The following is a 25,047-nucleotide window of genomic DNA, read 5'->3' as shown; positions in this document are numbered from 1 at the left end:
GAGATTCCAAAACTCTTTGGACGGATTATAAGGCACATCCTGTGGTGCCACTCAGCCCCGAACTGTACACATGCACTAAGGTCAATTATAACCACAAATGTATTCCCAATAATCATATTGAATTTGAAAAAAAAAAAATTTCATTATCTTGAATTTAAGATTAAAAAAAAAGGGTTTATGCATTTAAAATAAACGAACAGTGTACCTTAGTACATTCTGTTCATACAACCTCTCTTTCTCTCTCTCTCTCTCTCTCTCTCTCTCTCTCTCTCTCTCTCTCTCCTGTAACTTTGCCATTACAGTGAAAAGAGGGAGAGTATTCTGTTCAGTTACAACAGAAACAGACGCTTCCAAACGCAACATGAAAGCTACCAGTTTGGGTTCTGAAAAGGGGACAAAAAAACCTTTGTCTGACAATGTTCAGATCTCCAGTTGGCATAAAAGATAGCACTCTTGATTGGATCTGAAGCAATCGAAGATTCCAAATCCATGGTCCAACGGATCCTATGAAGGTTCTGAGACTTGTGAGAATCCCTTAAAGTTGGAAACTTTTGGATTACTCAATCCTCTCTGGTAGCTATAAAAGAGTTCACTTGAAGTTTGTTCTCTGTCACACTTCTCACAAAGATCTGAGACTCTCCCTCTCTCTCTCACTCTCATTGCCTCCTGTGAAGATGTCGGCTCTCTTCATAAAGATAACGCTAGCCCTGTTCATCATATCACTAACAATTCCTCAAGAATCAGGTAACAATGATCACAGCCGTGTGTAAACATGAACACTCTCACCTATGGATCTCTAACTCTAATCCACATATGTTCTTGCCTACCTGGGTGGGTGTATATGTAAACAGAGGCAGAGTTAGAACAGTGGTGTGTGGCCGACGAGCAGACACCAGACGATGAGTTGCAGGCAGCATTAGACTGGGCATGCGGGAAAGGCGGAGCAGACTGCATCAAGATCCAACAAAATCAACCTTGCTTCTTGCCCAACACTGTCAGGGACCATGCCTCTTTTGCCTTCAATAGCTATTACCAAAGGTATAAGCACAAGGGAGGTTCTTGTTACTTCAAAGGAGCTGCAATGATCACAGAACTTGACCCGAGTAAGTTCTCTTCCCGAGACAAACCATCACTTCTTTCAGCCATTGAATCACCAGAATCATTGCAGATCTTGGATATTCATTTAAGGCTGTGTACCTGATTCTAGTATGATCATGTAATGATTGGCAGGTCATGGTTCTTGCAAATATGAGTATACACCCTGATTACATGGAGAAGATGAAGATGAGATGCAATAAGATGAGGAGGAGTGCTTTTGCAAGTGCTAATGCTTTCTTCCGAGATTCGGATCAGTATGAGTGTATCAGAGAAGTTCTTGAATTGGGTTATGAGATTTCAGATCTATTCACTTCACCCTGATACTGTTTTGCTACATTGCACCGATAATAAATACAAATCTTCACTCATCCTTCTGCAGTTGACGAAACACTTTATTTCTACTATGCATCATGACATGAGAGATATGTACCAAGAATCCAACATCCATCCATCCATCTGGTCATTTACACAACTTATCTCATAATTCAAAGTATTATCAATCTCTTAGAATAACTTGACAATTCGAATTTAGGATAAAATGGCAGAGGCACGGAAAGCTGACCATAAGGCATATAGCAGCACAAGTTTGATTTGAAATCCTCAGAAAAGCAAACTTCCCCAGGCAGCGATGAATGCAAAGCCTCCGAATGGTGCCAAGGTAGCATACTTCCTATCCTCACACAAAGCTACCATATAACACCTACATCATTCCATGAAAACAAGATTCAGATATTCATGAATTCAAAAATGAAAAGATGCTCAAAGGGTTTATGGGAAGGAACCGAAGGATGCAGACTGTTTGAACAATATGATTAACATGAAATGCACTCTTGACAAAACAATAGATACACTTTATTAACAAGACCACGGACAAGCTTCTCTAGACTTGGATCAATTGATCAAATTCTCAAACAGCATCACTTTGAATGAATAAAAACATCTTAGACCATCTTATTTGTAATGCTGAAATGACTAAGATATTAGAGTCCATGATGGAAACTTCAAATCATCTCAAAGCACATGAAAACGTCAAATAGCTAAGGTCACAACTCTGAGTTGCTATGATATGGAAACCATGAAACATCCTACAGAGCTCTACCAATACATCAAAAACAAACCATGAACAATGATTTTTTTTCCCTTTTTTTGGAAGAAAAACCATGAACAAAGTCCAAATGGCCAGCAATCTCTAGATCAACGATTGAATGAGAAACAAAATAACCACTTACGTGCCGGAAAATGCTAGAATCCCAGCAGTCAATAAGCCACCAAACTGGGCAACAAAAACCAAAATAACAACAAACAGTCATCAATACGAGGGAGAAAAGGAAGCACAGTTTCAGAAAACGAGAGAATTCATAAAGAAAAAGCTTACGATGTTGGGATATTTGGTGCTAGGAGCGGAAACAAGAGCAGCAGTATGGACCAAATGGTACAGAGAGGCCGTTTGCCACACCTGAAAAGTTGCTTACTTTTTCAGAAAAATCCGTACCAAATCCGATAAGAAACCAAAACCCAGATGGATAAATGTCAAAAGAAATCAAACACAATTAGATAAACGCAAAAGAGATCAAAACATGAAGAGAAAATTCGAAATTTGACCTCTTCCAAAAGTTGCTAACTTTTTCAGAAAAATCCGTACCAAAACCGATAAGCAACCAAAACCCAGATGGATAAATGTCAAAACGCAAAAAGAGATCAGAACATGAAGAGAAATTTCGAAGTTTGACCTCTTTGTAGGAAGGGTTTTGAGGCTTGAAGACATGAGCCCCGTAAGTGCCCAGGCCAAGTGCGGCCATTCCTACAAGGAAGGGGATGATCAAATCAGTCAACTTCCCTATTACAACCAAAGGTACAGAGGCTACACCGATAATCTTACCAGAAACGGCGGCTACTTTGCGCCACATCCGAGGATCCATTGTTCGTTCCTTCCGTCTTTCGTCTTCTCTCAGATTGTACCTTTTTGAGTCTTTGACTCGCATTCTGCCCCCGGGTCATCTCGACCCGGGTTATACCCGGTTTTGCCAATTCCAATGACGTCGGATCCACTGTTTTAAAATTAAAATTATGTGATCAACTAACACCCATTATTAGCTTAGTATTTTGAAAAAATCATTGTCTAAAAAATACTATATTTTCGATTTTTCTCTATTTTGTAGACAAGTTTTCAATGTTTTTTATTATTTTTTATATTTAATTTGGATTCGGTTTAAAAAATTATACCAACACATTTTTTAATACAAGTTTGAATGAATATTTTAGCTTATAACCAATGTAAACCATGGAACATACAAGTGAACACAAGAAGCAGTACAGTTGTAAACATGTTTTGTCTCAATACCATTAATAAGGTTGGATCAAAATCACCATCCCAACCTACCCAAGCACAGACTCTGGTTTATGCTACAAAGCTCCGCCTGTGTTTCCTTCTTATTCGACCCAATGGAGGAGGGGAACTCACAGGCTTTTTAAGTGGTATTACATCGAATCTTAACCTAATCTTTGCTACTGTCTGAACCACATCTGTACAAGCCTATACTCTCATCTCACCTGTACTGCTAACTCTACGTTAATCCAAAGCATTCAAATTCTCATCAGTTACCCGAAACCGGAGGATTCGTCTCTGGACAGGCTCTGTCTTCAGTTCCTGCTCCTGTTTCTTGACGAGAACCGGTTTTGTCTTCTGGGTTTGTTCCTGACTCGGCGAGGCTGCCTCTTTCATCTTCTTTAGTTTGATCCGACCTGTTTTTCTTTTGCTCCTCTGGCTTCACATCCGAGATCGATCCTTGATTTAGACCATTAGTTGTACTACTCTGTTCGGGTTTCGTTCTTGATTCATCGTCAGCTACTTGGTCATCTGCAACGATTTGAACGACCGAGCTTTGCAGATTCTTGTTTCCATCTCCTCCTTTGGAACTCGGTTCTTTGCTACCAGCCTTATCGGCTTCCGAATCCATCGTGTTGGGGGTAACAATCCTCCCGGGAGGCATATCGTGATCATGTTTACCTTCGTACGTCGTTATAAGCAATTTCGCATCTTGAGATGACCTCTCAACGTGTTTCTTGACCGGACATCCAGAGCTCGAACATCTATAGTAGCTCCTGAATACACACGAGACATAACGAGGAAACGGGTTTTAACACATAGTGGGTTCCCAAAAAACACAAACAAAACAACACGATAGATGAGTTCAACGATACCTAGGATACGGGCTTCCTTTCACCGATTTCTGTCCATATTTACGCCACCGGTAGCCATCATTCACGATATCGAACAGAGTTTGAGTGTGTACTACAATACGCGATTCATTTCTTGACCTATCCACCGGACTTTGTTCGGTATTTCCACCATCTTGCTTCCTGATTTCAGTTACGTCGACATTAAAAGATAACATAAAACTCTGTGGGCATCTTCTGATGCATGAACTTAAAGCATCGATCCAGTAACCGTACCTTCGTTTTGAGCCAGGACTAACACTGTTGTGAGACTCACCCTTTATCCTACTTGATTGCAAAATGGCGGTTTTCACTTCATCAACCGATGAGATAACCGACACTTGAAGTCCTTTGTGAGCCGTTGGTTCTGCCCGTTGAGGTGTCTGGACCCGTGATCCACAAGATTTCTCTACAAACAGTATACAACCCATTAGGTATTCTTTATCAAAAGAATCAATCTCAAAATTTTCATATTAACTACAAATATTATTGTCTCAAATCCATTACCTTTATTAACAGCTGCAGAGAGATCTTTAGGCTTGTGTTCGTTTATAGGCAGAATAGCACCGGTGGCTGAATGGTTACCGATAGGCTTTGGATGAACATGCTGGCCAAAGTAAACAGTCCCGACGATTTGTCCCCCCGGCGACTGTTCCAGTTGCTTTTTGGCCGTGCAGTTAGGGTTCGTACACCTGTAGTAACTCCTTATAAATTCATTCCCTTTAACGAGCTTCTGCCCGTATTTACGCCAGTTGTACCCGTCTTCCATAACTTTTTCACGGATAAAAGGGCTGCTCCCTTCTGAAGCAGAGTGCAAGGACAAGGCTGAGCATTCAGGAGCCTTCGGTGGTTTCTCGGAGGAAGCCATATCTCGGGGTTGCAAAGTTTCTGTTATGGGCACTGCTTTTAACTCCTCGGGCTTTGCAGATTCAGGAGCCTCTTCTTGACATTGCTCAGAAGCTTCTTCCATGGTTTTGTCCGAGTCGTAGGTTCCTGTATCAGTGTCTGGTCGGGACTCTATCTTGTCGGTGGAGGAGGCTTCACTTGCTTTGGCCTCCTGAGGAGGACCCAGTTCGGTTTCACAGTCAGGAACTTTGACTTCCGTGCTCATATTGACCGATGAATTTCTACTAGCCAGCCGAAGAACTCAGGCATGCAGTGTCCCGAAGCCTGGTGAAGCATTCAACAAAACCAGTAACAGAGCAATCACACAAACAAAATTCAGAAACTTTTTACAGATATGATCAAGCAATCAACGCACAAGTAAACAATTACAACACACAATTCTACTGATGAACTCCACTAGCAAACAACCAATACCACGAAATCTCCCAACCTTACCAGAAAAAATTACAGCAAAATTCTGCAGAAACCCGAGAATTGAAAGGACCGACCTCTTAAGATAACAAGAGAATGCTTCAGTCCGAGGTGAAGTAATCAGAGCCAAAGAAATGCAACAACTCCATACTTTCCCTGCTTCTATCAATGAACTTTAGATTCAGTGATACTAAAGTAGTGCACACACTCGAGCTCAGAACATTGACTCAAGCTTCTTACATTTGTCACCAACAGGAAGAAAATCACCGATGTCTCTTTGTGCCGAATCACACCGATTCTTTCCATTTCTGTCCGGAACGTATCTCATGAAGCGATGATTGGTTCTAATAGTATTCATATTCTAGCAAAAACTTCCCCATCGAACAATGGAATTTTCCAAGAAACATGATGACATGAGCAACGAACCCATCAGTTACGAAAGCAGAAAACCCTCTTTCTAAGAGCTCAAAAGGGTTTATACCCCCAAATCACCAAAACCCAGATCTGATTCTTGACCAAATTCCAGAATTTGAGAATTTTCTTCCATTTTCTCGGGAATCAAGCAGAGCATGGACTACCCAGAACCCCGATTAGCCCGAGCATTTAACACGCGAATTAAGCCAAATTAACGAGATTTATACGACCGAGACAGGTCGATTACGGAAGTTAAAAAAGTTAAAAAAAAAATAGAAAAAGAAACTTACTTTGCACAAGCATCGATGACCCCAACCAACGAAACAAGCCGCCAATTTCGCAGTCGAAGATTCAGAAACCAAGAGACAACATCACTGAATCTGTTCAACTTCCAGTCGGATCGGGAACCCACAGATCGGGTCGGGTCGGACTCCGAATCCGGACTCTGGTCGAACAAAACTCAGATAATCACAGATTAAACCCAAGACAAAGAGACAGATAGAGAAGAGAAGATGAGCTCAACATCCGTTGGTCGGACTTCGACGACTATGGAGTATGGAGTATGAGAAGAAGAAGAAGAAGAAGAAGAGGAGAGAGGAAGTGAAAGGGGAAGGGGTGAGAGAATTGATTGGCTGTGACGCGGCGCACTGAAGCATCTGTGCTCTCAGGAGATCTCAGCGGTTGACAAATATTCCATTCCCACCAACGTGAACCGACAGATAGTGGGGTTGTGGGACCCACCAAACCCTTTCCACTGTGTTTTTTCAGAAGTATCGTTCTTGTTGGTTTGGGGTAAAAAGTTGGAAATCGTAAAAATAGTGGGGTCGCTTTGTGAATATCAGTTAATTTACTGCTCTCTGTATGAGGAGGGGACAAGCATCGATTCTCCTCTTCTTACAGAACTTGGCTTTCAATTATTTTGTGGAAAAATAATCGGACATAATGCGGTGCGAAAAAGAAGTTATATATAATGCAAAAAAGAAAAGAAAGATGGCAATTTTTATATCGGGAAAAGCCTGTATATAAGATTATTAAAATTTAAATTAAATATAACTTTTATATATATATATATATATATATAAATACATATTTAAAACCTTTTGACGATGTTGAATGACTTTTATATGAAATTTTGAAAACATAAATGAGCTCTTTTAATAAACAAAGATTGCTCTTCCTGCTCTGCAGATCTTACAGAGTTCATCAGTTGCAAACTACTCTCCATAACTCCTGTGTCCGAAAATCTCAGAAGGAAGAGAGAGAGAGAGATTGTGCTCTCTCCTCTTCTTTCAAGAGATGATGAACCTGCAGCTGAACCCTCATTGTGGTTTTCATTAGTTCCTGCATCAAAATGGGAGTCTTTACCTTGTTTCCTCGCACGGTGTTTGCTTTGCTCTGGCAGTTCTGAAACAGCATCTAACATGGGTTTATCGGTTTTCCTTCATCACCATCATATTATCCAGTGATGGGTCTGCCCATTGGATCTACCAAGCTCCTCCTCACGACTGATATCAGGGATCCTTCTCAGATACCCCCCTCCCCTCTCTCTCCAATTCAGCTTCCAAATGTGTTCATGACATCATTATTCCAGCATCATTGCCATTTCAACATCGTATTCGATTAGCATAAACATAGTAAACGCCACAGATCCGTAAGCGACACAGCTGAAGAATCATACCATCCCATCTTTTCCATAGTTTCTGCCAAACCCATTTCACAAGAGCATATCTTATCTGTGAGTGCAATGTGACTTACAACACAATGTCCTGAAGTGGCCCAGGGATCTCTGTTAAAGGGTCCGTCACCAACTCCTGCCTGATTGGAAATCCAACGAAGTAGCGGTCAAATCATCCACAGACAGAACCGACTGAGAATCGAACTTCATCTCCAACAAATCCACATCAGAACAAATACACCAGCACACTCAGTTCTAAACGTTGGCATGATGCTCAAAACCGCCACCTAGAGGCAACCCCCCACATACATAACAAACGTCGATTTCGTAGCGATTTCATCAAAGACATTGAAAGTTTGAAACCCTCTTTCGCCCAGAAAATTTACTCTTTCGGAACAACAAATCTGCATGATGAAATCCACCGAACAAAGAGACGGAATTCAATCGTGGGTTTTGCTGTTCTCGGGAAGGAACACGAGAAAACCACGAAATCGAAACCGAGATCGAGAGAGAGTGGAGGGAAACGACGCCTTCTTTGTTTGTTTCTTTTCTTTTTCTTTTTTAATTTCAGTTCCGAATAAATAAAAAATAAATTAAAGAAAAAGTAGAAAACATATTTGTAAGAAATGGATACGTGGCTGATTCCGAGTCGGCCCAATAATATGGCCCATATCCAAAATAGAATTGAATAAATCTATTTTTTAAAATTAAGTACCTAAATCCAAAATGTATACCTAAGAAGCCTATGCTATTGGCCAGTTAAATCCAAAATATATTTGCAATTAAAAACTATAACAAAAGGATTTTTTACAAGCCAATTTTAGTAAACCATATATATATATATATATATGGTTTCTCTTTTTTTACAACAGATATATTCTATCATATTCATATAAATAGATTTTGTTTATTATTACATTGTATATTCGTAACGACGAGACTTAAGGTGTCACTAGAATTGGATTATTACGATGATATTTTTATTTTAAGAAATTATATCACACAAAATAACTACTATTAACATTTAAAAAAAACGTTTGATAATAAATCGTCAAGTTAAAATATTAAATTTCAGAATATAATTAAAATGTCAATATATAAAATTAAACTGGTTAAAACGTGGATCAACCTAAAAAAATCACAGACACATACATGTATTATGTATATCATTTAAAAATAATAATTTTTAGAATTAATTTAATTTTACAGGAAAAAAATAATGAAACGACGTGGCTCTGACCTGTCTCCTCGTCTTCTCTCGTATTTTTTGGTTGTCGAAGAAAAAGATCGATTTTTTTTTTGTAACATAAAAAATGTAAAAATGGAGAACTGAAAAAAAAAATTAATTGAAAAAAAAAAGTAAAACCGAACTGTGAAAATCAACGTCTTTTTTTCCCCTTCATCTCCTCTTCTCTATAAATTCAACACTCCGACCGCCTCCACTGGTCTCTCTTCTTTCTCTCTCTTCTGATTCAGAAGAAGCGCACGCCTCTCTCTCTCTATATATATATATATATTACCGCGTATATGTATGACCAGGCATACAGAGTCATATACATGTAGGCAGGCGAATGCTTACATATGTTTGTCTGTGTCGATTGGTTTTTGGTAACTGAAAAAACATTTGCAATTTGTTGAAATATATTTTATATAAAACCAGACTGGAAGAAGTGGTGAAAGATACAATTTTTTTTATGAGAGCCATTCATTTCTTTTAGAAACAGCTTTTCCTCTCTTTGGCTCCTTATTTGTGCCTCCCTTTTGTTCGTCGCGAGATTTCGGCATCTGGGTTTTGATCTGATTGGTGGGTTTTTGATCCAACCTCGATTTGATATTCCGATCCGTCTCGTATGATTTGCTTCCGTTTTCTTTCTTCTTCCTGGGTTTCCTCCTCTTCTTCTTGTTCTTGTCTTTTTGTTTTTCGTGATTGGGTAGCTTTCGGATTTGTTTGGTTTGCAGGTTGGATGATTGGTTGAATGATCGACGAAGTGATCTGCTGGGTCTGAATTTTGAATCCGAGGATATAGGAACACGGTTGTGTTTCTGTCTTGTGTTTTTGTAAGAAGGTATTGCCTTTGTAGATTTCGTGTTCATCATAAATCAGCATTTTGGTTCTAGGATTCATCGGATTGGAATCTGCTCTCGCCAAGACAAAAGTTTAAACCAAACCCATGTTCCATTTCATGGATTTTGTTGTAGATTGATCTGGATTGTACCTTTCTGACCCATATTTAGTAGAATTACGGATTGAGATTCAATCTGAGGTCAATTACATAGACAGACGAGACATCAAAACTTCTTCTTTTTAGGATCAGATGTTCTGGTGTTTCATGAATGAGCATTTTGGGCTGTAGGGGGAAATGCAGTCAGATAGTGGCAAGCTATTCATAGGTGGAATATCTTGGGACACCAATGAGGAATGTCTCAAGGAGTATTTCAGTAATTTCGGGGAGGTGGTGGAAGCTGTGATCATGAAGGATCGGAACACAGGTCGTGCTCGTGGTTTCGGTTTCGTGGTCTTTGCTGATCCTGCTGTTGCAGAGAGAGTCATCAAGGAGAAGCACAATATCAATGGAAGGATGGTAAGTGTTCTTCCGTGTTTAATCAAGTTCAATAGGTTTCTAATTATGCATAACACCAACCTAAGACTCTGTCTCCTGTCCTTAGGTTGAGGCCAAGAAGGCTGTCCCTAGAGATGATCAGAACATAATTAACAGAAGTGCGAATAGCAGCAGCCAGGGTTCTCCAGGTCCATGTCCAGGTCGAACAAGGAAGATTTTCGTTGGAGGCTTGGCTTCATCGGTCACAGAGAGTGATTTCAGGAATTACTTTGAGCAGTTCGGGACAATAACTGATGTTGTCGTGATGTACGACCAAAACACTCAACGGCCTCGAGGTTTTGGGTTCATCACTTATGATTCTGAGGAGGCTGTGGACAAAGCCCTTTTGAAGACATTCCATGAACTCAATGGTAAAATGGTCGAAGTCAAGCGTGCGGTTCCCAAAGAGTTATCTCCCAGTCCCAGTCCCAGTCCCGGCCGTAGTCCTCTTGGTGGATATAATTCTGGTATGATGAGTAGGAACAATAGTTTGCTGAATGGGTATAACCCCGGAATTGTTGGAGGTTATGGACTTAGGATGGATGGTAGATTCAGCCCGGTTGCCGGCTCTAGAAGTGGGTTTGCTATGTTTGGCTCTGGTGATGGAATGGGTGTGAACTTTGAGCCGGGTCTTATTGCCTCCGGATATGGAGGAACTGCAAATTTCACTAATAATGCTGGCTATGGTCGCTCGGTAACCCCATATTATGTCGGCAACTCAAATAGGATAGGATCCTCTGTTGGTTATGAGGGAGCTAATGGAGGAAACTCTTCGTTCTTCAGCTCAGTGACCCGAAATCTTTGGGGAAATGGAGGAGGACTGAGTTATAACACAGGAAACAGTAATTCTGGGCCATCCACGGGATTGGGGAATGGTAACAGCAATGGACTCAGCTGGGGCGGATTCTCGGCACTATCGGGTCGAGGTGGAGGGAATGATTTGCCAAACAGCACCATGAACTTCGGGTATGGAGGTGGTGATAACAGTTTTCCATATGCAAGAAACAATGGAACTAATATGGCAAATGGTGGGGGAAGGGGAGGATATGATTCAGCAGCCATTGCCAACTTCTATAGCAGCAGTTCAAACTATGGGGAACCGGATTGGAGATCATCTCTACCCGAAAAAGAAACTTTTCCCGGGTCCTTAACCTACGGTCTGAACGATGCTTCTGCTGAAAGCTCGCCTAGTTATGTCGGTGGTTTTACCGTTAACAAGAGACAGCCTAACGGAGGTAAGCCAAAACGTTTGCTCTAACAATGTACTTTGTAGCAATAACGTGTATAAAATCTCGCATACTCTCTCTCTCTGCAAGCCCTTATCGTTAACGGGCATTCCTTGTTAATGTTTTTCGCGATCAACATATCTAATCCTAGTCTTGGGATCTGACAAGCATCTGGAAAAACTAATCAAGTGTGTTGTTCATTGTCTGAAATCTTGACAGGGATTGCTGCATAAGAACTAGTTTTCGGGTTTTTTGTCATCAAAGAAGGATAGTGTTTACACAGGGGAATGACATCGAAAGACAACGGGGGGATCTGAACTGAATCTGTGCATAAGCAAAGTTGGAAGAGGTAAAATGTTTTGGCATCAAACAGCACTGCAAGTTTCCGTACATGTTTTATAGGGCAGTTTGAGTGAGATGTAAAATCGGATTGCGGGATGAAACAAAACTGTTTTAAGCCCTTAGCTCTGTGGTTTTTGTTCTTCTTCTTCTTCTTCTTTCGGTCGGAAAAATGATTATACGATTATTGATGATTGGCCTTGTTCTTGGTTCTGGTGATGTGTTTTTGTATCTGATGTTTTTTTTTTTCTTTCTCTTTATTTTTTGTTTGGGATTTGTGGTTTGGTTACTGAAGTGTGAAAAAAAAAACAGAAGTTCCTCGGCTCAGGGACCCTCTAATGAATAAAACAGAGCATTTCCAGATTCTGCTTTACATGAGATTTTTGTTATATCCTGTTTCGGTTCTAATTCTATTTGGCTTCTGTTGATGTTTGATTTTCATTGAAAAAAAAAATGTTTATTTTTTATAATTAAATGCTGTGATTTTATAACGTAATTTAACAACTTCAACCCGATTATTAAAAAAAATATGGAATGGATTTTAGAAAATAAAAAAGTTTTAAAAAAATTAATACGTTTTAATAACTATCTGAGATTCCGAATTGAATTGGAACCAAATTTAACCGCGATATAAAATCAAATAATATAAAGTTTTTTTTCATAAAAAAAAAAAAACACCCTCTGAATATCTCTCATTTTTATCAAGACGGAGAAAAAGAAAACAATTTAGACCGTCTTTTCATTTTATTATTGTACATTTATTCAATTTATTTGAATTATTATGGGACCATTTCCACATTTGCTTATGTTGAAATTTGAATCTGACTTAGGGTGTTCGATTTCGCCCTCTTTTATACAAATTCTGTCCTAGCGAGAATCATCACCTATATAATAATATTATATTATATTCAAGAGGAAAATAAAAAAATAAATAAATAAAAGGCTAATATCATATCATATGCTTTTGCTTTGAAGCTAAATGGCCACCTCACACCGCCCACTGGTTACAAAATTCGTCCATACATATATATATATATATGTGTGTGTGTGTGTGTGTCTGTGTGCCACGAATATTTATATCCAACGTGGATATTAATAATTAAGTTAGACAACAAATATCCAACTCGGACTAAAGAAAACGGCGCCGTTTAAGTAGAAGGTGGCTTGACTGCTTCGGCGATGCTTTCGCTCTCGTTGCGTAAGATTTACATCTCCATTGAAGCGGAGGCTGAGAGAAGATAACAATGGAGTTGAGCTTGGAGGGTGAAAGAGTAATTTTGGTTCCATACATGGCGGACCATGTCCCTATGTACCATCAATGGATGCAGGACCCAGCTCTCCTCCAAGCCACGGGCTCCGAGCCGCTCACTCTCGAGCAGGAGTACGAGATGCAAGTCTCGTGGACCCAAGATCCCAACAGTATCGGAAACCCTAATTTTTTCATCTCTTTTGTCTTCTTTCATTGTTTTCTGAATCGGGTCGTTGTCATCTGGTTCGATCTCCAGCTGGGTTTGATCAATTCTGTCGTTTTACTGACTTAGGTTTAAGGTTTAGGAATTATCTCAAAATCTCAATGTTGGTCTCTGACAGTATTTGTCCCGTCTGGGTTTCGTCAATTAGATCATTATTTAGGTTTCGTATCCCTCTAAAAGCTTTGAACTTTTACTGAATGATCGTCTATGTTCACCTGGGCCATTTTGATTTCCATTGAACTGCGACGGATTTGAGCAATTTAATTTTAATTTCCAAGTTTCCAGTTGCATTCGTATTTGATTCTTTGGTGAAATGTGAATGGGTTGTGAAGGGTTTTGATGTTGATTTGTTTTTGTTACAGAGCGGACTTTCATTGTGTTGGATAAAGATTTTGTAAAGGGAGAATTCTCTCATGGCGATCCCGGCCTCGAAGGTTCGTTCCCGAGTTAATTGAACTGAAATTTGATTTCAATCTGTATAAACTGTTTGGAAACGTAAACACATTGACAAGATCTCCCCTTTGTGATTGTTTTACCTTCTCGATCTGGTCTATAGCAATGGTGGCTTTGTATTAGATGATCTGTTGGCTTTTGTGCAGCCATGGCAGGAGATGTGAACATTTACATGAATGATGTGGATGATTCCAAGCTTGCAGAGATTGAGATAATGATCGCTGATCCCAAAAGGTAACTGCTTTTTTCCCCGAATCTTTGCCTTTAGTTTCTTGAATTTGCTTGGATTTTTCTTCTTTCCCCCTTATTTGATCATCTCACTTCGACTAGATTTATGAAACTGTATTCACATTAGCCATTTGCTGTTTTCAAATCTTGTCTAGAATAGTCGTGGTAAGGGAATAGGAAAGGAGTCTGTCCTGATAATGATGGCTTATGCCGTCAAGAAATTAGAGATTCACACATTCCGTGCGAAAATTGGAGAATCAAACTCAGCGTCTCTCAGCTTATTCCGCAAACTGGTAATGGTCTGATAAGTCTTTCCGCAAGGTTCTATCATGGTCACTGACCATTCTTCTTGATTCTTGATTCTCCACCTCACTGTTCATCACTCGGGTTTTTTCTCAAACAAAATGTGACTCCTTTTTGCAGGGTTTCGAGGAGGCATCTTACAGCGAAATCTTCAAAGAGGTCAGTTGTTAATCAAGGGTGGGTGCGGGTCAGTTACTCGAATGTTTTGGTTCTAACGAGATATTACCTGATCTCGGATTCATTTTGGTCGCATACCTGAAAGTCGGGTATTCGAGACAGTTTTCGCGTATCCATGGGTATTCGAGCCAGAGTTTAAATACAAAATCTCGAATTTTTCCAATATAGTTATCATATATTAGGAGTTGACCGGGATTGGGTGTCCGAAATTTTCGGGTTGCCAAACCCAAACCCGTGATTCTGAGATATTTTAGTAGGTATGTATGTTATATCACTAAGTAAAAATATCATGTTACGGTTCATGTGGGTGCCAGATAATACACGATCTTGAATCTAATTGCTCAAAATCCAAACCAGATTTCGGGTTTTCCTCACGCTATAATCCTACCTCACCTCATATAGCGTTTGGGCGGCCGAATTTCGGGTTTTTTTTTTTTTAACTTAGCCCTAGTCTTTATTGGTTTTTCATTGCCTAGTGTACTATGTACTGCCCATTCTATATATCCTGAAGATAAGAGTCCGGCCTCTTCCTCGATTAAGTTTCTCGAAAATCTTCAAATCCTGCAGGTTACTCTTGAACTTCCGGTGACAAAAACCCGTCGAGAAGAGCTCTTGGAGTTGATCGGGAAGGCGATCACACACACAAGCACACCGGAAAACCCGTCATCCGATTCGCCATTGCTATCAGAAACTCTTGCATAAGCCCTGGTTTGATCAGAGGAGATGATCGTTGAATCTGAATCTGGAAGTGCTTCAAAGTCTTTGATGGGAATCTGTCAAAACCTTGTTTTGGTTTGGTGTGTGAAGATATTTGTTAGGTGAAGAAAAATTTTGTATTTCCCTTTGGTTTGGTACTTTGTGAAAAGAAAAGGGTCGGTCAAAGTTTGATTCTTTTGTCTAATATATAACCACTGAAAGAGACATAGTGGTAACAGTAGTTAACATTATTCAAGGCATCTGTCTTATTGCGCAAGGCATTAGTAAATTTAATCATGTGATTAGTGCAGACTAATTGTAATGCCATTTGGTAAGATTCCACGTTTTTCATTAAAAGATTAGCAGCGGCTAAAATTGAATGTCGCTTAATGGGGGTTGAGTGTGAACTCGGGCTGCAAAATTCTCATTGGATTTTTAGTTTTTTTTTTTTTTGTAGAAAACTATTTAAAAAAAGGAAAAAAAAGACACACGCAAAGGGGACCCACCACCTTCTAGAAGGAAATGCTCTGGTCTGAAGCCGTGGCGTGTGGCGTGTGGCGTGTGGCGTGTGGCGTGTGGCGTGTGGCGTGTGGCGTGTCCAAACGTCGACGTTATTCGCATCTCAAGTGAAAAAGAGCTGTTTCTTTGCTTTTACATAATATCTATAATGTCAATTAATGTGTATGTGTGTATACATATATGGTTATGTAACTTTTGTTTTATATCAACACGATGAGTTGATTATGTTACTGAGCTTGTTAATTAACTTCGACGATTATAACTCGATTGAAAATCCTATTTTTTTTAACATAAAAATGAGCATCTAATTCTATTTTTCAAAGAAAAACTTAAAAAGATAGATATTTTATAGATTAATTAAATTAAATAAAAAAAAATACTGAAACTGAATGTAATCCAATCTGTAGTTGAAAATCTGACAATCATAAACTCGAGTGACCCATAGAACGTTTTTTTAACTTTTTTATTTAGCGTTGAAAAAATCCCACCCAAATTAAGAAATTATTTCAGGTGATAAATTAATTGAATAATTTTTTTTCCTTTTTATGTGTTCTATGTATTTTTTTTTCCCCTACCAAGTGGAAGACTTTGTAAATTATTCCCCAAGTTATAACCATGTGAACGCGTGATTCTTTGGCACACATTTGACTATCATTTCCTTTTCAATTAATTCGGAAATTTCAATTACATTAATATCAATAACGAAAATCTCCTATATTATGATTAAAAAGAAAAAAAAACAAATTATGTATGATGCGGTGATGGTTGTACGTGTAACTAATCATATGTAATAACACTGTAAATAGGGTTTCAAATTTACAATTTATACCCGTAACAGTAGTGAATTTCTTTACAGATCTCTTCGTTCATACTTTTTTTTTAATGGAAGATTTGGATTTTGATGATAAAATGAGAACTTTGGAATATAATTTACCACTTGATATTACATTAATTAACATAGTTTGAAGTATAATTATAATGATTGGAAAATCCCATGTGAATTGGTTAAGTACTAGATCTGATTTATATTCTATGTATAGTTTGTCGGTTATTACAGGGAGCGGGGCTACCCAGTACACAGGTTGTGGCCGCATGTTCCGATGTCATAAAATTATATAATAATGCTTTAGTCTCTGCCAATAGCTATCATACATTCGTAATAAATACATAAAAAAAACTCGATTATTTAAAAAAAAAAAGGATATAATTTTACATTTTAAATCCATTATCATGTAAAGTTTGTGTTTGGCACGCAAGCAAATATTATAAGATGCCACTTTGTTTGTTGCAATGCGTTGGAAAGTTCCCATTCACGAGAAAATACGTTATTTTAATCTATCGAATATATTATTTTATTTCCCAATTAACGTAAGAAGACAAAAGGGAGAGTGGGTGCAATGAATCGTCAACAAAGAACAACTCTCACAGTATCCTCAACCTCAAGATTCCACGCGTTTTCCTATAAATATATAAATGTCTTGCGGAATCTGAGAACGAAGAGCAACACAGAGATCAGACACCCAGAAGAAAAAAAAAACAGAACCCGTGCTCTGTCCTGTCGGGAAAAAAAATGGATCGGAGAAAAACCCTAATCCCATATTTGTTCGTCGTTCCATTGGCGATACTTCTCTTTTCTTGTTCCTCAAGCAACGCACAATCCACCTCCTGCAATTCCTACAGATTCTCCAACAACAACGTGTTCGCAAACTGTTCAGCCTTGCCAGCTCTCGGCTCGTTCCTTCACTGGAACTTTGACGAGGCCACAGGCACCGTCTCCATCGCCTTCCGCCGCCCTGGAACCTCCTCGTCGTCATGGATATCTTGGGGACTAAACCCTAACGGCCGACGGATGGTTGGGACGCAGGCAATCGTCGCCTTCACCAACTCGAGCGGTCAGTTCGAAGGATACACTTCTCAGGTCTCGAGTTACAAAACGCGGCTCCAACGGGGCGGTCTCAGTTTCGGGGTTTCTAGGGTTTCGGCGAGCTTGGTGGGAGACGAAGCCATTATCTTCGCCACCCTCGAGCTTCCTGCCGATATGATTCAGACGAACCAGGTTTGGCAAGTGGGTCCCGTCTCCGGCGGAATTCCTCAGGTTCATCCGACGAATGGTGAGAATGGTCGATCGCTTGGTCGGATAAATTTCCGTTCCGGCCAAGCTGCTGCCGGCGGCGGCGGGGGCGGCGGTTTGAGCGACAGGGATAAGAAGAGAAATGTGAGTTCAGTTTCGTCTCCTTTCATCTTTTCAGAATAATTTAAAACTCTAATTGTCCGATTAAAAAAGTAATTAAATTAATCCCACTAATCCATTTTAAATATTCGATTGTTTAATGATATTAAAAGGATCTTAATCAAATATTCTCTTCACTTGGTCAAATACCAACCACAACTTCACCCACCCTACCTCCTGATTTCTCATTCTTTTGACTTTCTACGTTTTGTTTGAAAGTGACCTAAAACCGGCCGGTTCATGCGATGAGTTTCTAGAAATCTATTTCCCATAGATTAATATATTAAACAAGACATTTTATTAGCCCCCTTCGTTACTTAACCTAGAGATTAATATGTCAAAATATTTATTTATTTATTTTAATCAAATTTTACAGATTCACGGAGTGCTGAATGCAGTGAGTTGGGGGATACTAATGCCGATAGGAGCCATAATGGCAAGGTACGTGAAGGTGTTTGCCAACCCAGCATGGTTCTATATCCACGTTGCATGTCAATTCTCGGCTTATGTCGTCGGAGTCGCCGGCTGGGCCACCGGAATTAAGCTCGGCAACGACTCTCCGGGAACCTCTTACGCCGCCCACCGCAACATCGGCATCATCCTCTTCGCCTTCGGCACCCTCCAGGTAACATGAACACGTATAGGTCTAATAATTGTTAAGCAACGGATCCCTAATACATATCACGGGAAATGTGGGTGGACAGGCGTTTGCGGTGCTGCTGAGGCCAAAACCGGATAACAAGTACAGAATGTATTGGAACGTGTACCATCACTCGATAGGGTACTCGACGATAGTACTGAGCATCGTCAACGTCTTCGAGGGCCTCGACATACTGGACCCTGAGGACAAATGGACGCGTGCTTATGTCGGAATCCTCATCTTCCTCGGCGCCTGCGTCGTCATCCTCGAACCCCTCACCTGGTTCATCGTCCTCCGTCGCCGCCGCCGTAGTTCCAGCCACCGCCCCGGCGCGGACAAGCACCACTCCAACGGTCACGTGACCAACGGGGGGTCCCACATGGGGGTTTAGTTTCTGCATAAGATTTTGATTCTTTTTTTTTTTTTTATCTCTGTGTGTATTTTTTTTTCGTCTTTTTGTATATGCGGGTGGGTTGTATGGGTGTTTTTTGTAGGGCCTACGTCCGTATTTTGATTTGATTTGTTGTGTTATATGTAACACATTTTTGGAGTATTATATGAGTTATTTATTTCGTACAGTTCATTTCACATCTATTAAATATTAATTATGCCTTTCTTGATTTTAGAATGTTATCCGATTTAAAATTATTAAGACAGAATTCTTATAAAACTATATTAATCAAAATGGAAAATTGAGATAGCAAAGAAATTCTGATGAGAAAACAAATATTTTTTTAAAATAAGAATTAATATACAATTAAATAAATATGATATTTATAAAATCAAAACAGTTAAGCACAAAAATACCAAAAAAATATAGAAATGTTGAGTGTATATGTATTTGTTAATTATGTTCCAAAAAAAATATATTATTGGAGCTGTACAAATGCGTATTTTTTCTGTGCAATCCACTTATCGGGGGCCTTGCACCACAGAATTTATCCAAATTCTCAAATCCATTTCTTCTTTTCTTCTTCTTCTTCCACAAATTCCGAAGAAACCTGCGAATTCTCTCGCTGGTTCTTCGAAGTTCGAGCTATGGCGAGTTCGCATTCCCTCTTTTCTTCTTCCTCATCATCCTTCCTCTTCAGACCCTCTTCTCTCAGACGCTTTGTCTCCGCCCCGTCTCGCCTCCTCGAGTCGCCGGGACTCCGCCGGGGCCCGCGTGGATTTCCCGCCATCTCCGCCGTGGTCACCGAGCCTGCTCTTTCCGACGTCGGGTCTAAGAACGGCGGCGTGTCGCCGAAGAAGACGGAACCGGAGATTGTCCCGCTTCCCACTAACGAGTCGTCGGAGAAACTGCTCAGAATCCGTCACACGGTAATTATTAGAGCTTTTCGCTTTCTGGGTTAGTCTTAAAGTACGAGGAAGTTATGTCGGATTGAGGAGAATGAAGTGTTGTGATCAATTTCTCATGTTTATGCTGTTGATGAAGTTGGGTTCTGCGGAAATCTGAATTTCGCTGCTACCCAGTGACGAATATTTCGAATTTCTTATCGGATTTTTCTTGTCACTTGAGGGTTGCAGAGAATTAGAAAATATCCGGTGCATTGCTTAGAAAATGGTAGTGATTAATCGAGCTGAATAGCCTGGTTTATGTGAATCCAGTGCGCACATGTGATGGCCATGGCAGTTCAAAAGCTCTTCCCAGATGCTAAAGTGACGATTGGGCCATGGATTGATAACGGCTTCTATTACGATTTCGATATGGAGCCTTTGACTGACAAAGACCTGAAAAGGGTCAAGAAAGAGATGGTGAGTGTTTTGGTGAATCCTTGAAGGGTTTCAGTATTGATCGGCTCCTTGATTTCTCGGTACAGAATTCATTGACTGTATCGTCTGTAGGACAGGATCATTAGTCGGAATCTACCACTTGTACGGGAAGAAGTCTCTAGGGAAGAAGCAGAGAAAAGGATCATGGTAATCAACGAGCCTTACAAGATGGAGATTCTTGAAAGTATCAAGGAAGAACCCATCACCATTTATCACATTGGTACACCCTCACTACCTTCTTGTCTCAAAGTGTTCTTGTCCAAAAGTTTCATGTTTTAGTTTGGTAATATCTTTGTCTTGTCTCCATCTTATTTCCAGTTTGAATGCCATCTTAGGTAATGAATGGTGGGATCTTTGTGCCGGGCCTCACGTCGAGACGACCGGAAAGATCAACAAGAAGGCTGTAGAACTCGAATCTGTTGCAGGTGCATACTGGAGAGGAGATGAAAAGAGGCAAATGCTTCAGAGGATATATGGAACAGCATGGGAGAATGAAGAACAGCTAAAAGCTTATCTTCATTTTAAAGAGGAAGCAAAACGCCGTGATCACAGACGCATTGGTCAAGACCTTGATCTCTTCTCCATACAGGTAAAGCTGGGGAAGAACCCCCGAATTTTGAGCACCTGGGCATTATGTGAGATGAGATAAGGTTATAACGTGAAGAAAACCCAAAAATCAGTTCTTCTTCCGGGAAACATGATCCATACTCTCTGTTTTTGTATTAAACTATAGGATGAAGCTGGTGGAGGATTAGTGTTTTGGCATCCAAAGGGCGCCATAGTTAGGAACATCATCGAAGAATCTTGGAAAAAGATGCATATAAAACGTGGGTATGATCTGATTTACACACCGCATGTAGCTAAAGCCGATCTGTGGAAGGTCAGTGGTCACTTGGATTTCTACAGAGAGAACATGTATGATCAAATGGAGATAGAAGAGGAGCTTTACCAACTCCGACCCATGAATTGTCCTTATCACATCTTGCTCTACCGAAGAAAGCTTCAATCTTATCGGGATTTACCCGTCAGGGTGGCTGAGCTCGGAACAGTTTACAGATACGAGTTGTCGGGAAGCTTGCATGGTCTCTTCCGAGTGAGAGGGTTCACCCAGGTACCTGTTTTTATACTCTCTTGAAGTCTTGTTCAAACTGTCGGATTTATGTTTGCTAGGGATGAGCATGGCTTGGGTACCAGAATTTTCAGGTTATTTGAATCCGAACCCATCTCACACACAAATATCCGAACCCAAACCCGATATTCGGGTTTCTCTAATAACAAAACTCGATCTCCTCTCATGTACCAGCCGGATACCTAAAATTCATTTTTTGTTTTTTCGCTGCCTTAAGATTACTTACAGTTTGCTCCGTCAGGATGATGCACACATATTTTGTCTAGAGGATCAGATTCAAGATGAGATCAGAAGTGTTTTAGATCTTACCGAAGAGATATTATCGCAATTCGGCTTCGACAAATATGAGGTGAACCTATCAACTAGACCAGAAAAATCCGTTGGAAGCGACGATATATGGGAGAAGGCAACCTGTGCGCTTATGAACGCTTTAGACGACAAGGGATGGAGCTACCAAATCGATGAAGGAGGCGGTGCTTTTTACGGCCCAAAGATCGACCTTAAAATCGAGGATGCCCTCGGAAGGAAATGGCAATGCTCGACCATACAGGCAAGTGGGTCTACCCTTGTGGTTTTCGGATCGTATAAAAGGCGAGATATTTTTTTATATATGATGAACGGGAATGATTTTCTTTGTTACACAGGTCGACTTCAACCTTCCTCAGCGTTTCGACGTTACTTATGTTGATTCAAACACGGAAAAGAAGCGTCCGATAATGATCCACCGAGCAGTTCTGGGTTCGTTAGAGAGATTTTTTGGGGTTCTGATAGAACATTACGCCGGGGATTTTCCCATCTGGCTCTCTCCCATTCAAGTTCGGGTTTTGCCCGTCACTGATAACCAGGTATATCACGATCACACCATTGATGAGTTCGCCGTTAAAATTCTTTGGAAAAGATGGAGAGCGTTCCCTGTTCATGAATCTTGAAAACCAGCTCTCAGGAAACAAGAACAATGCCTTTCTGCCATTGATTCCTAAGTATTCCTTGATCATGAATCTTGAAAACCAGCTCTTGGGAAACAAGTTCAATGCCTTTTTTCTTACACCAACATGTGATCTGGATTCTGGTCTGTGATTTCAGTTGGAGTTCTGCAAGGAAATAACCAGAAAGTTAAAAGCTTGCGGCGTTAGAGCAGAGGTCCGCCATGGAGAAAGGCTCCCAAAGCTCATCAGAAACGCAGAGACGCAGAAGATACCGTTAATGGCGGTTGTGGGTCCCAAAGAAGTCGAAACGGAAAGTGTCACCGTTAGATCGAGATTCGGAGGAGAGCTCGGAACCATTTCAGTTGATGAGTTCATCTCCAGAATCAATGTCGCCATTGAAACCAGGAGTGCCCTGTAAACTGTAAGACCGCAGAATCTGTCTGAAAAGAAACTGCACAAAAATTAAATCATACTGTTAAAAATGATTTATATTTAGTATCTATTTATAAGGGTAAATAATAGTTATTTAAATTTAAATATGTTCTTGGATTTAAATACAGAAATTGGGAAGATGGTTAAGGTAATTAACATGAATCTTAGAGGACATGCATTGTCGCATTGAGTAAGTAATAAGTATGGTCACCATCATAAATGCAATTATTTCCCATCATTTTCATTGTAATTAAAATGATCAATCCTATTAATTTATATTATGATCTTTATCAAAAAAATTCTTTATTAAATTATACACTACTTAAGGTTTGAGATTTCTATTTCTCATTTCTTTGAGAGAAAAAAAATAAATTCGATGACGATTGGCAATCCCAAGAAAATCCAAAAATATCGATTTTTTTTAAAGAGGCGAATAATATGTAAGTAAACAAAATTCGTTACTTTTTAAAGTGGATAATTTCAAATTGAAAAAGTTATTTTTTTATAAATATAATTGGACAAGGGAAAGATAGACCAATTTGGGCCCATGAAACAGTTACTCGTTATCTTATATTATATGTATATGACCGATAAAAAAACAAAATTGAGATCTCTTTTGCTATATAATACGGGAGGAAGAATGAATGTTTCAATTTCGATATAGATAATATATATAATCATATTCCAACTGAAAACAATCCAAAAATCAACTAGCTGCGATTTGTTTTGACCATTTTATCCAAACCTAAGAAATAAATATTTTTTAAACAAGTTTTTATAAGAATCTTATCTGAAAAAAGATAAATGTATTTGTTGGATCGCTTTTATGGGTTCCGTTTGCACATTGTTTTCAATTCACATGTCTTCTGTTTTCTTGTGAAAAAAAAGAATCTGGTGAAAGGAAAAAAAAAAGGGAGAGAGAGAGAATCGTATTCCCTCACATGCAAAGGTTTTTTTAAATGTTGTTTATTGAATATATAAAAGAAAATTGCTATATATATATATATATAATTGTTTTTGTTTGAGTATATAAAAATGAATCCGAATAGATCGAAATATACATTGATCATCTTTGTTTCAGTATATAAAAATACTTGAAATAAATCGATTAATATATAGTGTATAAACTAAATTAATAGGATCGGATATAGAGAAAAAAGAGCAAAATATTAATTTTAATGTCAATTAATTTTGATATAAATTGGTGTAAATAATTAACCTTGTTCTTAATGGTAATGAAATACACACACATATATATATATATATATATTCCAAAAGCAAACGCATTCACTATCACACTATGCATCAAAATGGACAAAGCGATGAACTGGAAATTCATCGTTTTCCAAGATATATATACATACACACGCATATATACATATATCACCTAGAGGAAAAGGCGTATTTTTTTAATTATAAATTTTAAAAAAAAATGATAAGGTTTACATTAAAATTGCATATCGCATGCCATCGCTGACCATGAGGTGGTTGACCTCGGAGACCCTGGCGTAGTAGTCACCCGACACCCACAACCCGTCTGTCCCCCTGACACGTGGCACAGCGAAACACGATAAGATCGACAACGGAATCCGCATAAGGCCGTTACCGTTACCGTCTCGTCTTCCGTCGGCGACGATAACCGTGGACGCGCTCTCATCGGCCACGCGCGGGCTCTTCCGGAGGTTTTGGAGGTTCTGTCGGAGTACGGACAACATCTCGAACATCATCCCCTGAATTCCAGTTTTTTTTTTTCTTTTGGCGATGGAATGAAGGAGGTGCGGAATACGTGACTCGCGATGAGGGGGGAGAAGTGTTGGCTCGTTTAAAGATTGTAAGTGGGCGATGTGGGGATGCCCCTTTTAAAGGGTCTGTGTTTTATTTACCATGGAAAATTTATTTATTCAGCGGTAAAAATTAAAAAAATACAATTTTATTCTAATATATAAATAAAGATAAATACAACTATATTTCAGATGGGTTATTTTTTAACGCCCACCCCTAGATAATTTAGGCCGGAAAATTGAGAATGATTTGGGCTGCGGAAATGGTAGTAAATAGGCCCACACAAAACTCAATATATTATATTTCAAACAAATTTATTTATTTTAATAATTTACTACTTTCTTTTTCTTTTAATTAATAATATATTTCTTATATATTTTTTTTGTTGTCACAAAACCCCTC

The 25,047-nt window shown here is 39.4% G+C and overlaps 8 protein-coding genes across 14 annotated transcripts; 5 read left to right on the top strand and 3 right to left on the bottom strand.

The window, feature by feature from the left end:
• Positions 1-158: 158 nt before the first annotated feature.
• On the top strand, positions 159-1,466 carry LOC104826621 (glucan endo-1,3-beta-glucosidase 1-like). Its single transcript, XM_010559403.2, has 3 exons — positions 159-744; positions 852-1,103; positions 1,231-1,466. Exons 1-3 carry the CDS (start codon positions 675-677, stop codon positions 1,263-1,265), a joined length of 357 nt encoding a protein of 118 aa, XP_010557705.1. The 5' UTR covers positions 159-674; the 3' UTR covers positions 1,266-1,466.
• LOC104826620 (transmembrane protein 256 homolog) lies at positions 1,008-3,103 on the bottom strand. 2 transcript variants are annotated; one of them, XR_002024622.1, is made up of 7 exons: positions 2,978-3,103; positions 2,829-2,899; positions 2,474-2,554; positions 2,328-2,371; positions 1,661-1,798; positions 1,198-1,261; positions 1,008-1,076 (listed from the first exon to the last, which is right to left on the bottom strand). XR_002024622.1 is itself a non-coding variant. In XM_010559402.2 (5 exons), exons 1-5 carry the CDS (start codon positions 3,078-3,080, stop codon positions 1,699-1,701), a joined length of 399 nt encoding a protein of 132 aa, XP_010557704.1. In that variant the 5' UTR covers positions 3,081-3,101; the 3' UTR covers positions 1,522-1,698. The 2 variants fall into 2 exon arrangements, 1 of the variants encoding a protein (XP_010557704.1); XM_010559402.2 differs by lacking the exons at positions 1,008-1,076; positions 1,198-1,261 and having other exon boundaries at positions 1,522-1,798; positions 2,978-3,101.
• A 270-nt stretch (positions 3,104-3,373) lies between these two features.
• On the bottom strand, positions 3,374-6,625 carry LOC104826619 (WRKY transcription factor 1). 3 transcript variants are annotated; one of them, XM_010559400.1, is made up of 5 exons: positions 6,336-6,625; positions 4,822-5,484; positions 4,552-4,723; positions 4,300-4,458; positions 3,374-4,200 (listed from the first exon to the last, which is right to left on the bottom strand). In XM_010559400.1, the coding sequence occupies exons 2-5, from the start codon at positions 5,423-5,425 to the stop codon at positions 3,693-3,695; spliced, it is 1,443 nt and encodes a 480-aa protein (XP_010557702.1). In that variant the 5' UTR covers positions 5,426-5,484; positions 6,336-6,625; the 3' UTR covers positions 3,374-3,692. The 3 variants fall into 3 exon arrangements, with proteins under 3 accessions (XP_010557702.1, XP_010557701.1, XP_010557703.1); XM_010559399.1 differs by lacking the exon at positions 6,336-6,625 and adding an exon at positions 5,709-6,329; XM_010559401.1 differs by lacking the exon at positions 6,336-6,625 and adding an exon at positions 5,872-6,329 and having other exon boundaries at positions 4,822-5,793.
• Positions 6,626-9,177: 2,552 nt separating this feature from the next.
• Positions 9,178-12,248, top strand: LOC104826617 (heterogeneous nuclear ribonucleoprotein 1-like). Of its 2 annotated transcripts, none has more exons than XM_019204151.1 (5): positions 9,178-9,328; positions 9,680-9,786; positions 10,075-10,302; positions 10,388-11,555; positions 11,766-12,248. In XM_019204151.1, the coding sequence occupies exons 3-5, from the start codon at positions 10,081-10,083 to the stop codon at positions 11,777-11,779; spliced, it is 1,404 nt and encodes a 467-aa protein (XP_019059696.1). In that variant the 5' UTR covers positions 9,178-9,328; positions 9,680-9,786; positions 10,075-10,080; the 3' UTR covers positions 11,780-12,248. The 2 variants fall into 2 exon arrangements, with proteins under 2 accessions (XP_019059696.1, XP_010557695.1); XM_010559393.2 differs by having other exon boundaries at positions 9,178-9,524.
• Positions 12,249-13,017: 769 nt separating this feature from the next.
• Positions 13,018-15,524, top strand: LOC104826618 (N-acetyltransferase 9-like protein). Of its 2 annotated transcripts, none has more exons than XM_010559395.2 (6): positions 13,018-13,304; positions 13,720-13,791; positions 13,957-14,044; positions 14,199-14,331; positions 14,462-14,518; positions 15,086-15,174. In XM_010559395.2, exons 1-5 carry the CDS (start codon positions 13,130-13,132, stop codon positions 14,510-14,512), a joined length of 519 nt encoding a protein of 172 aa, XP_010557697.1. In that variant the 5' UTR covers positions 13,018-13,129; the 3' UTR covers positions 14,513-14,518; positions 15,086-15,174. The 2 variants fall into 2 exon arrangements, with proteins under 2 accessions (XP_010557697.1, XP_010557696.1); XM_010559394.2 differs by having other exon boundaries at positions 13,024-13,304; positions 14,462-14,500; positions 15,086-15,524.
• Positions 15,525-17,229: 1,705 nt separating this feature from the next.
• LOC104826616 (cytochrome b561 and DOMON domain-containing protein At5g35735-like) lies at positions 17,230-19,186 on the top strand. Its single transcript, XM_010559392.1, has 3 exons — positions 17,230-17,948; positions 18,340-18,588; positions 18,668-19,186. Exons 1-3 carry the CDS (start codon positions 17,304-17,306, stop codon positions 18,992-18,994), a joined length of 1,221 nt encoding a protein of 406 aa, XP_010557694.1. The 5' UTR covers positions 17,230-17,303; the 3' UTR covers positions 18,995-19,186.
• Positions 19,187-19,511: 325 nt separating this feature from the next.
• LOC104826614 (threonine--tRNA ligase, chloroplastic/mitochondrial 2-like) lies at positions 19,512-22,970 on the top strand. 2 transcript variants are annotated; one of them, XM_010559390.1, is made up of 8 exons: positions 19,512-19,923; positions 20,212-20,358; positions 20,449-20,596; positions 20,712-20,965; positions 21,110-21,487; positions 21,723-22,055; positions 22,150-22,350; positions 22,589-22,970. In XM_010559390.1, the coding sequence occupies exons 1-8, from the start codon at positions 19,642-19,644 to the stop codon at positions 22,847-22,849; spliced, it is 2,004 nt and encodes a 667-aa protein (XP_010557692.1). In that variant the 5' UTR covers positions 19,512-19,641; the 3' UTR covers positions 22,850-22,970. The 2 variants fall into 2 exon arrangements, with proteins under 2 accessions (XP_010557692.1, XP_010557693.1); XM_010559391.2 differs by having other exon boundaries at positions 19,514-19,923; positions 21,747-22,055; positions 22,589-22,849.
• A 1,160-nt stretch (positions 22,971-24,130) lies between these two features.
• LOC104826613 lies at positions 24,131-24,701 on the bottom strand. The gene has a single exon (XM_010559389.2). The coding sequence runs from the start codon at positions 24,588-24,590 to the stop codon at positions 24,306-24,308; it is 285 nt and encodes a 94-aa protein (XP_010557691.1). The 5' UTR covers positions 24,591-24,701; the 3' UTR covers positions 24,131-24,305.
• Positions 24,702-25,047: the final 346 nt, after the last annotated feature.

The sequence above is a fragment of the Tarenaya hassleriana genome, unplaced genomic scaffold, assembly GCF_000463585.1.
Source record: "Tarenaya hassleriana unplaced genomic scaffold, ASM46358v1 Cleome5, whole genome shotgun sequence".
NCBI classification, from domain to species: Eukaryota; Viridiplantae; Streptophyta; class Magnoliopsida; order Brassicales; family Cleomaceae; genus Tarenaya; species Tarenaya hassleriana.
The sequence above is the reverse complement of the archived record's forward strand: the minus strand, read 5'-3'. Positions and strand labels throughout refer to the sequence as shown.

Excerpts from the sequence above, each read along its gene's own strand:
- LOC104826620 (XM_010559402.2), bottom strand. The coding sequence starts at position 3,080 with ATGCGAGTCAAAGACTCAAAAAGGTACAATCTGAGAGAAGACGAAAGA. Across the intron at positions 2,900-2,977 it reads CAAAGTAGCCGCCGTTTCTG|GAATGGCCGCACTTGGCCTG; the intron begins GTAAGATTATCG and ends CCTTCCTTGTAG. Across the intron at positions 1,799-2,327 it reads ATTCTAGCATTTTCCGGCAC|GTGTTATATGGTAGCTTTGT; the intron begins GTAAGTGGTTAT and ends GGAATGATGTAG.
- LOC104826614 (XM_010559390.1), top strand. The coding sequence starts at position 19,642 with ATGGCGAGTTCGCATTCCCTCTTTTCTTCTTCCTCATCATCCTTCCTC. Across the intron at positions 20,597-20,711 it reads CATCACCATTTATCACATTG|GTAATGAATGGTGGGATCTT; the intron begins GTACACCCTCAC and ends ATGCCATCTTAG. Across the intron at positions 22,056-22,149 it reads GGCAATGCTCGACCATACAG|GTCGACTTCAACCTTCCTCA; the intron begins GCAAGTGGGTCT and ends TTTGTTACACAG.
- LOC104826617 (XM_019204151.1), top strand. The coding sequence starts at position 10,081 with ATGCAGTCAGATAGTGGCAAGCTATTCATAGGTGGAATATCTTGGGAC. Across the intron at positions 10,303-10,387 it reads ACAATATCAATGGAAGGATG|GTTGAGGCCAAGAAGGCTGT; the intron begins GTAAGTGTTCTT and ends TCCTGTCCTTAG.
- LOC104826616 (XM_010559392.1), top strand. The coding sequence starts at position 17,304 with ATGGATCGGAGAAAAACCCTAATCCCATATTTGTTCGTCGTTCCATTG. Across the intron at positions 17,949-18,339 it reads ACAGGGATAAGAAGAGAAAT|ATTCACGGAGTGCTGAATGC; the intron begins GTGAGTTCAGTT and ends CAAATTTTACAG. Across the intron at positions 18,589-18,667 it reads TCGCCTTCGGCACCCTCCAG|GCGTTTGCGGTGCTGCTGAG; the intron begins GTAACATGAACA and ends GTGGGTGGACAG.
- LOC104826621 (XM_010559403.2), top strand. The coding sequence starts at position 675 with ATGTCGGCTCTCTTCATAAAGATAACGCTAGCCCTGTTCATCATATCA. Across the intron at positions 745-851 it reads AACAATTCCTCAAGAATCAG|AGGCAGAGTTAGAACAGTGG; the intron begins GTAACAATGATC and ends ATATGTAAACAG. Across the intron at positions 1,104-1,230 it reads GATCACAGAACTTGACCCGA|GTCATGGTTCTTGCAAATAT; the intron begins GTAAGTTCTCTT and ends AATGATTGGCAG.
- LOC104826613 (XM_010559389.2), bottom strand. The coding sequence starts at position 24,590 with ATGATGTTCGAGATGTTGTCCGTACTCCGACAGAACCTCCAAAACCTC.
- LOC104826619 (XM_010559400.1), bottom strand. The coding sequence starts at position 5,425 with ATGAGCACGGAAGTCAAAGTTCCTGACTGTGAAACCGAACTGGGTCCT. Across the intron at positions 4,459-4,551 it reads AGTCCTGGCTCAAAACGAAG|GAAGCAAGATGGTGGAAATA; the intron begins GTACGGTTACTG and ends AACTGAAATCAG. Across the intron at positions 4,201-4,299 it reads AAAGGAAGCCCGTATCCTAG|GAGCTACTATAGATGTTCGA; the intron begins GTATCGTTGAAC and ends GTGTGTATTCAG.
- LOC104826618 (XM_010559394.2), top strand. The coding sequence starts at position 13,130 with ATGGAGTTGAGCTTGGAGGGTGAAAGAGTAATTTTGGTTCCATACATG. Across the intron at positions 13,305-13,719 it reads GTGGACCCAAGATCCCAACA|AGCGGACTTTCATTGTGTTG; the intron begins GTATCGGAAACC and ends TTTTTGTTACAG. Across the intron at positions 13,792-13,956 it reads TGGCGATCCCGGCCTCGAAG|CCATGGCAGGAGATGTGAAC; the intron begins GTTCGTTCCCGA and ends GCTTTTGTGCAG.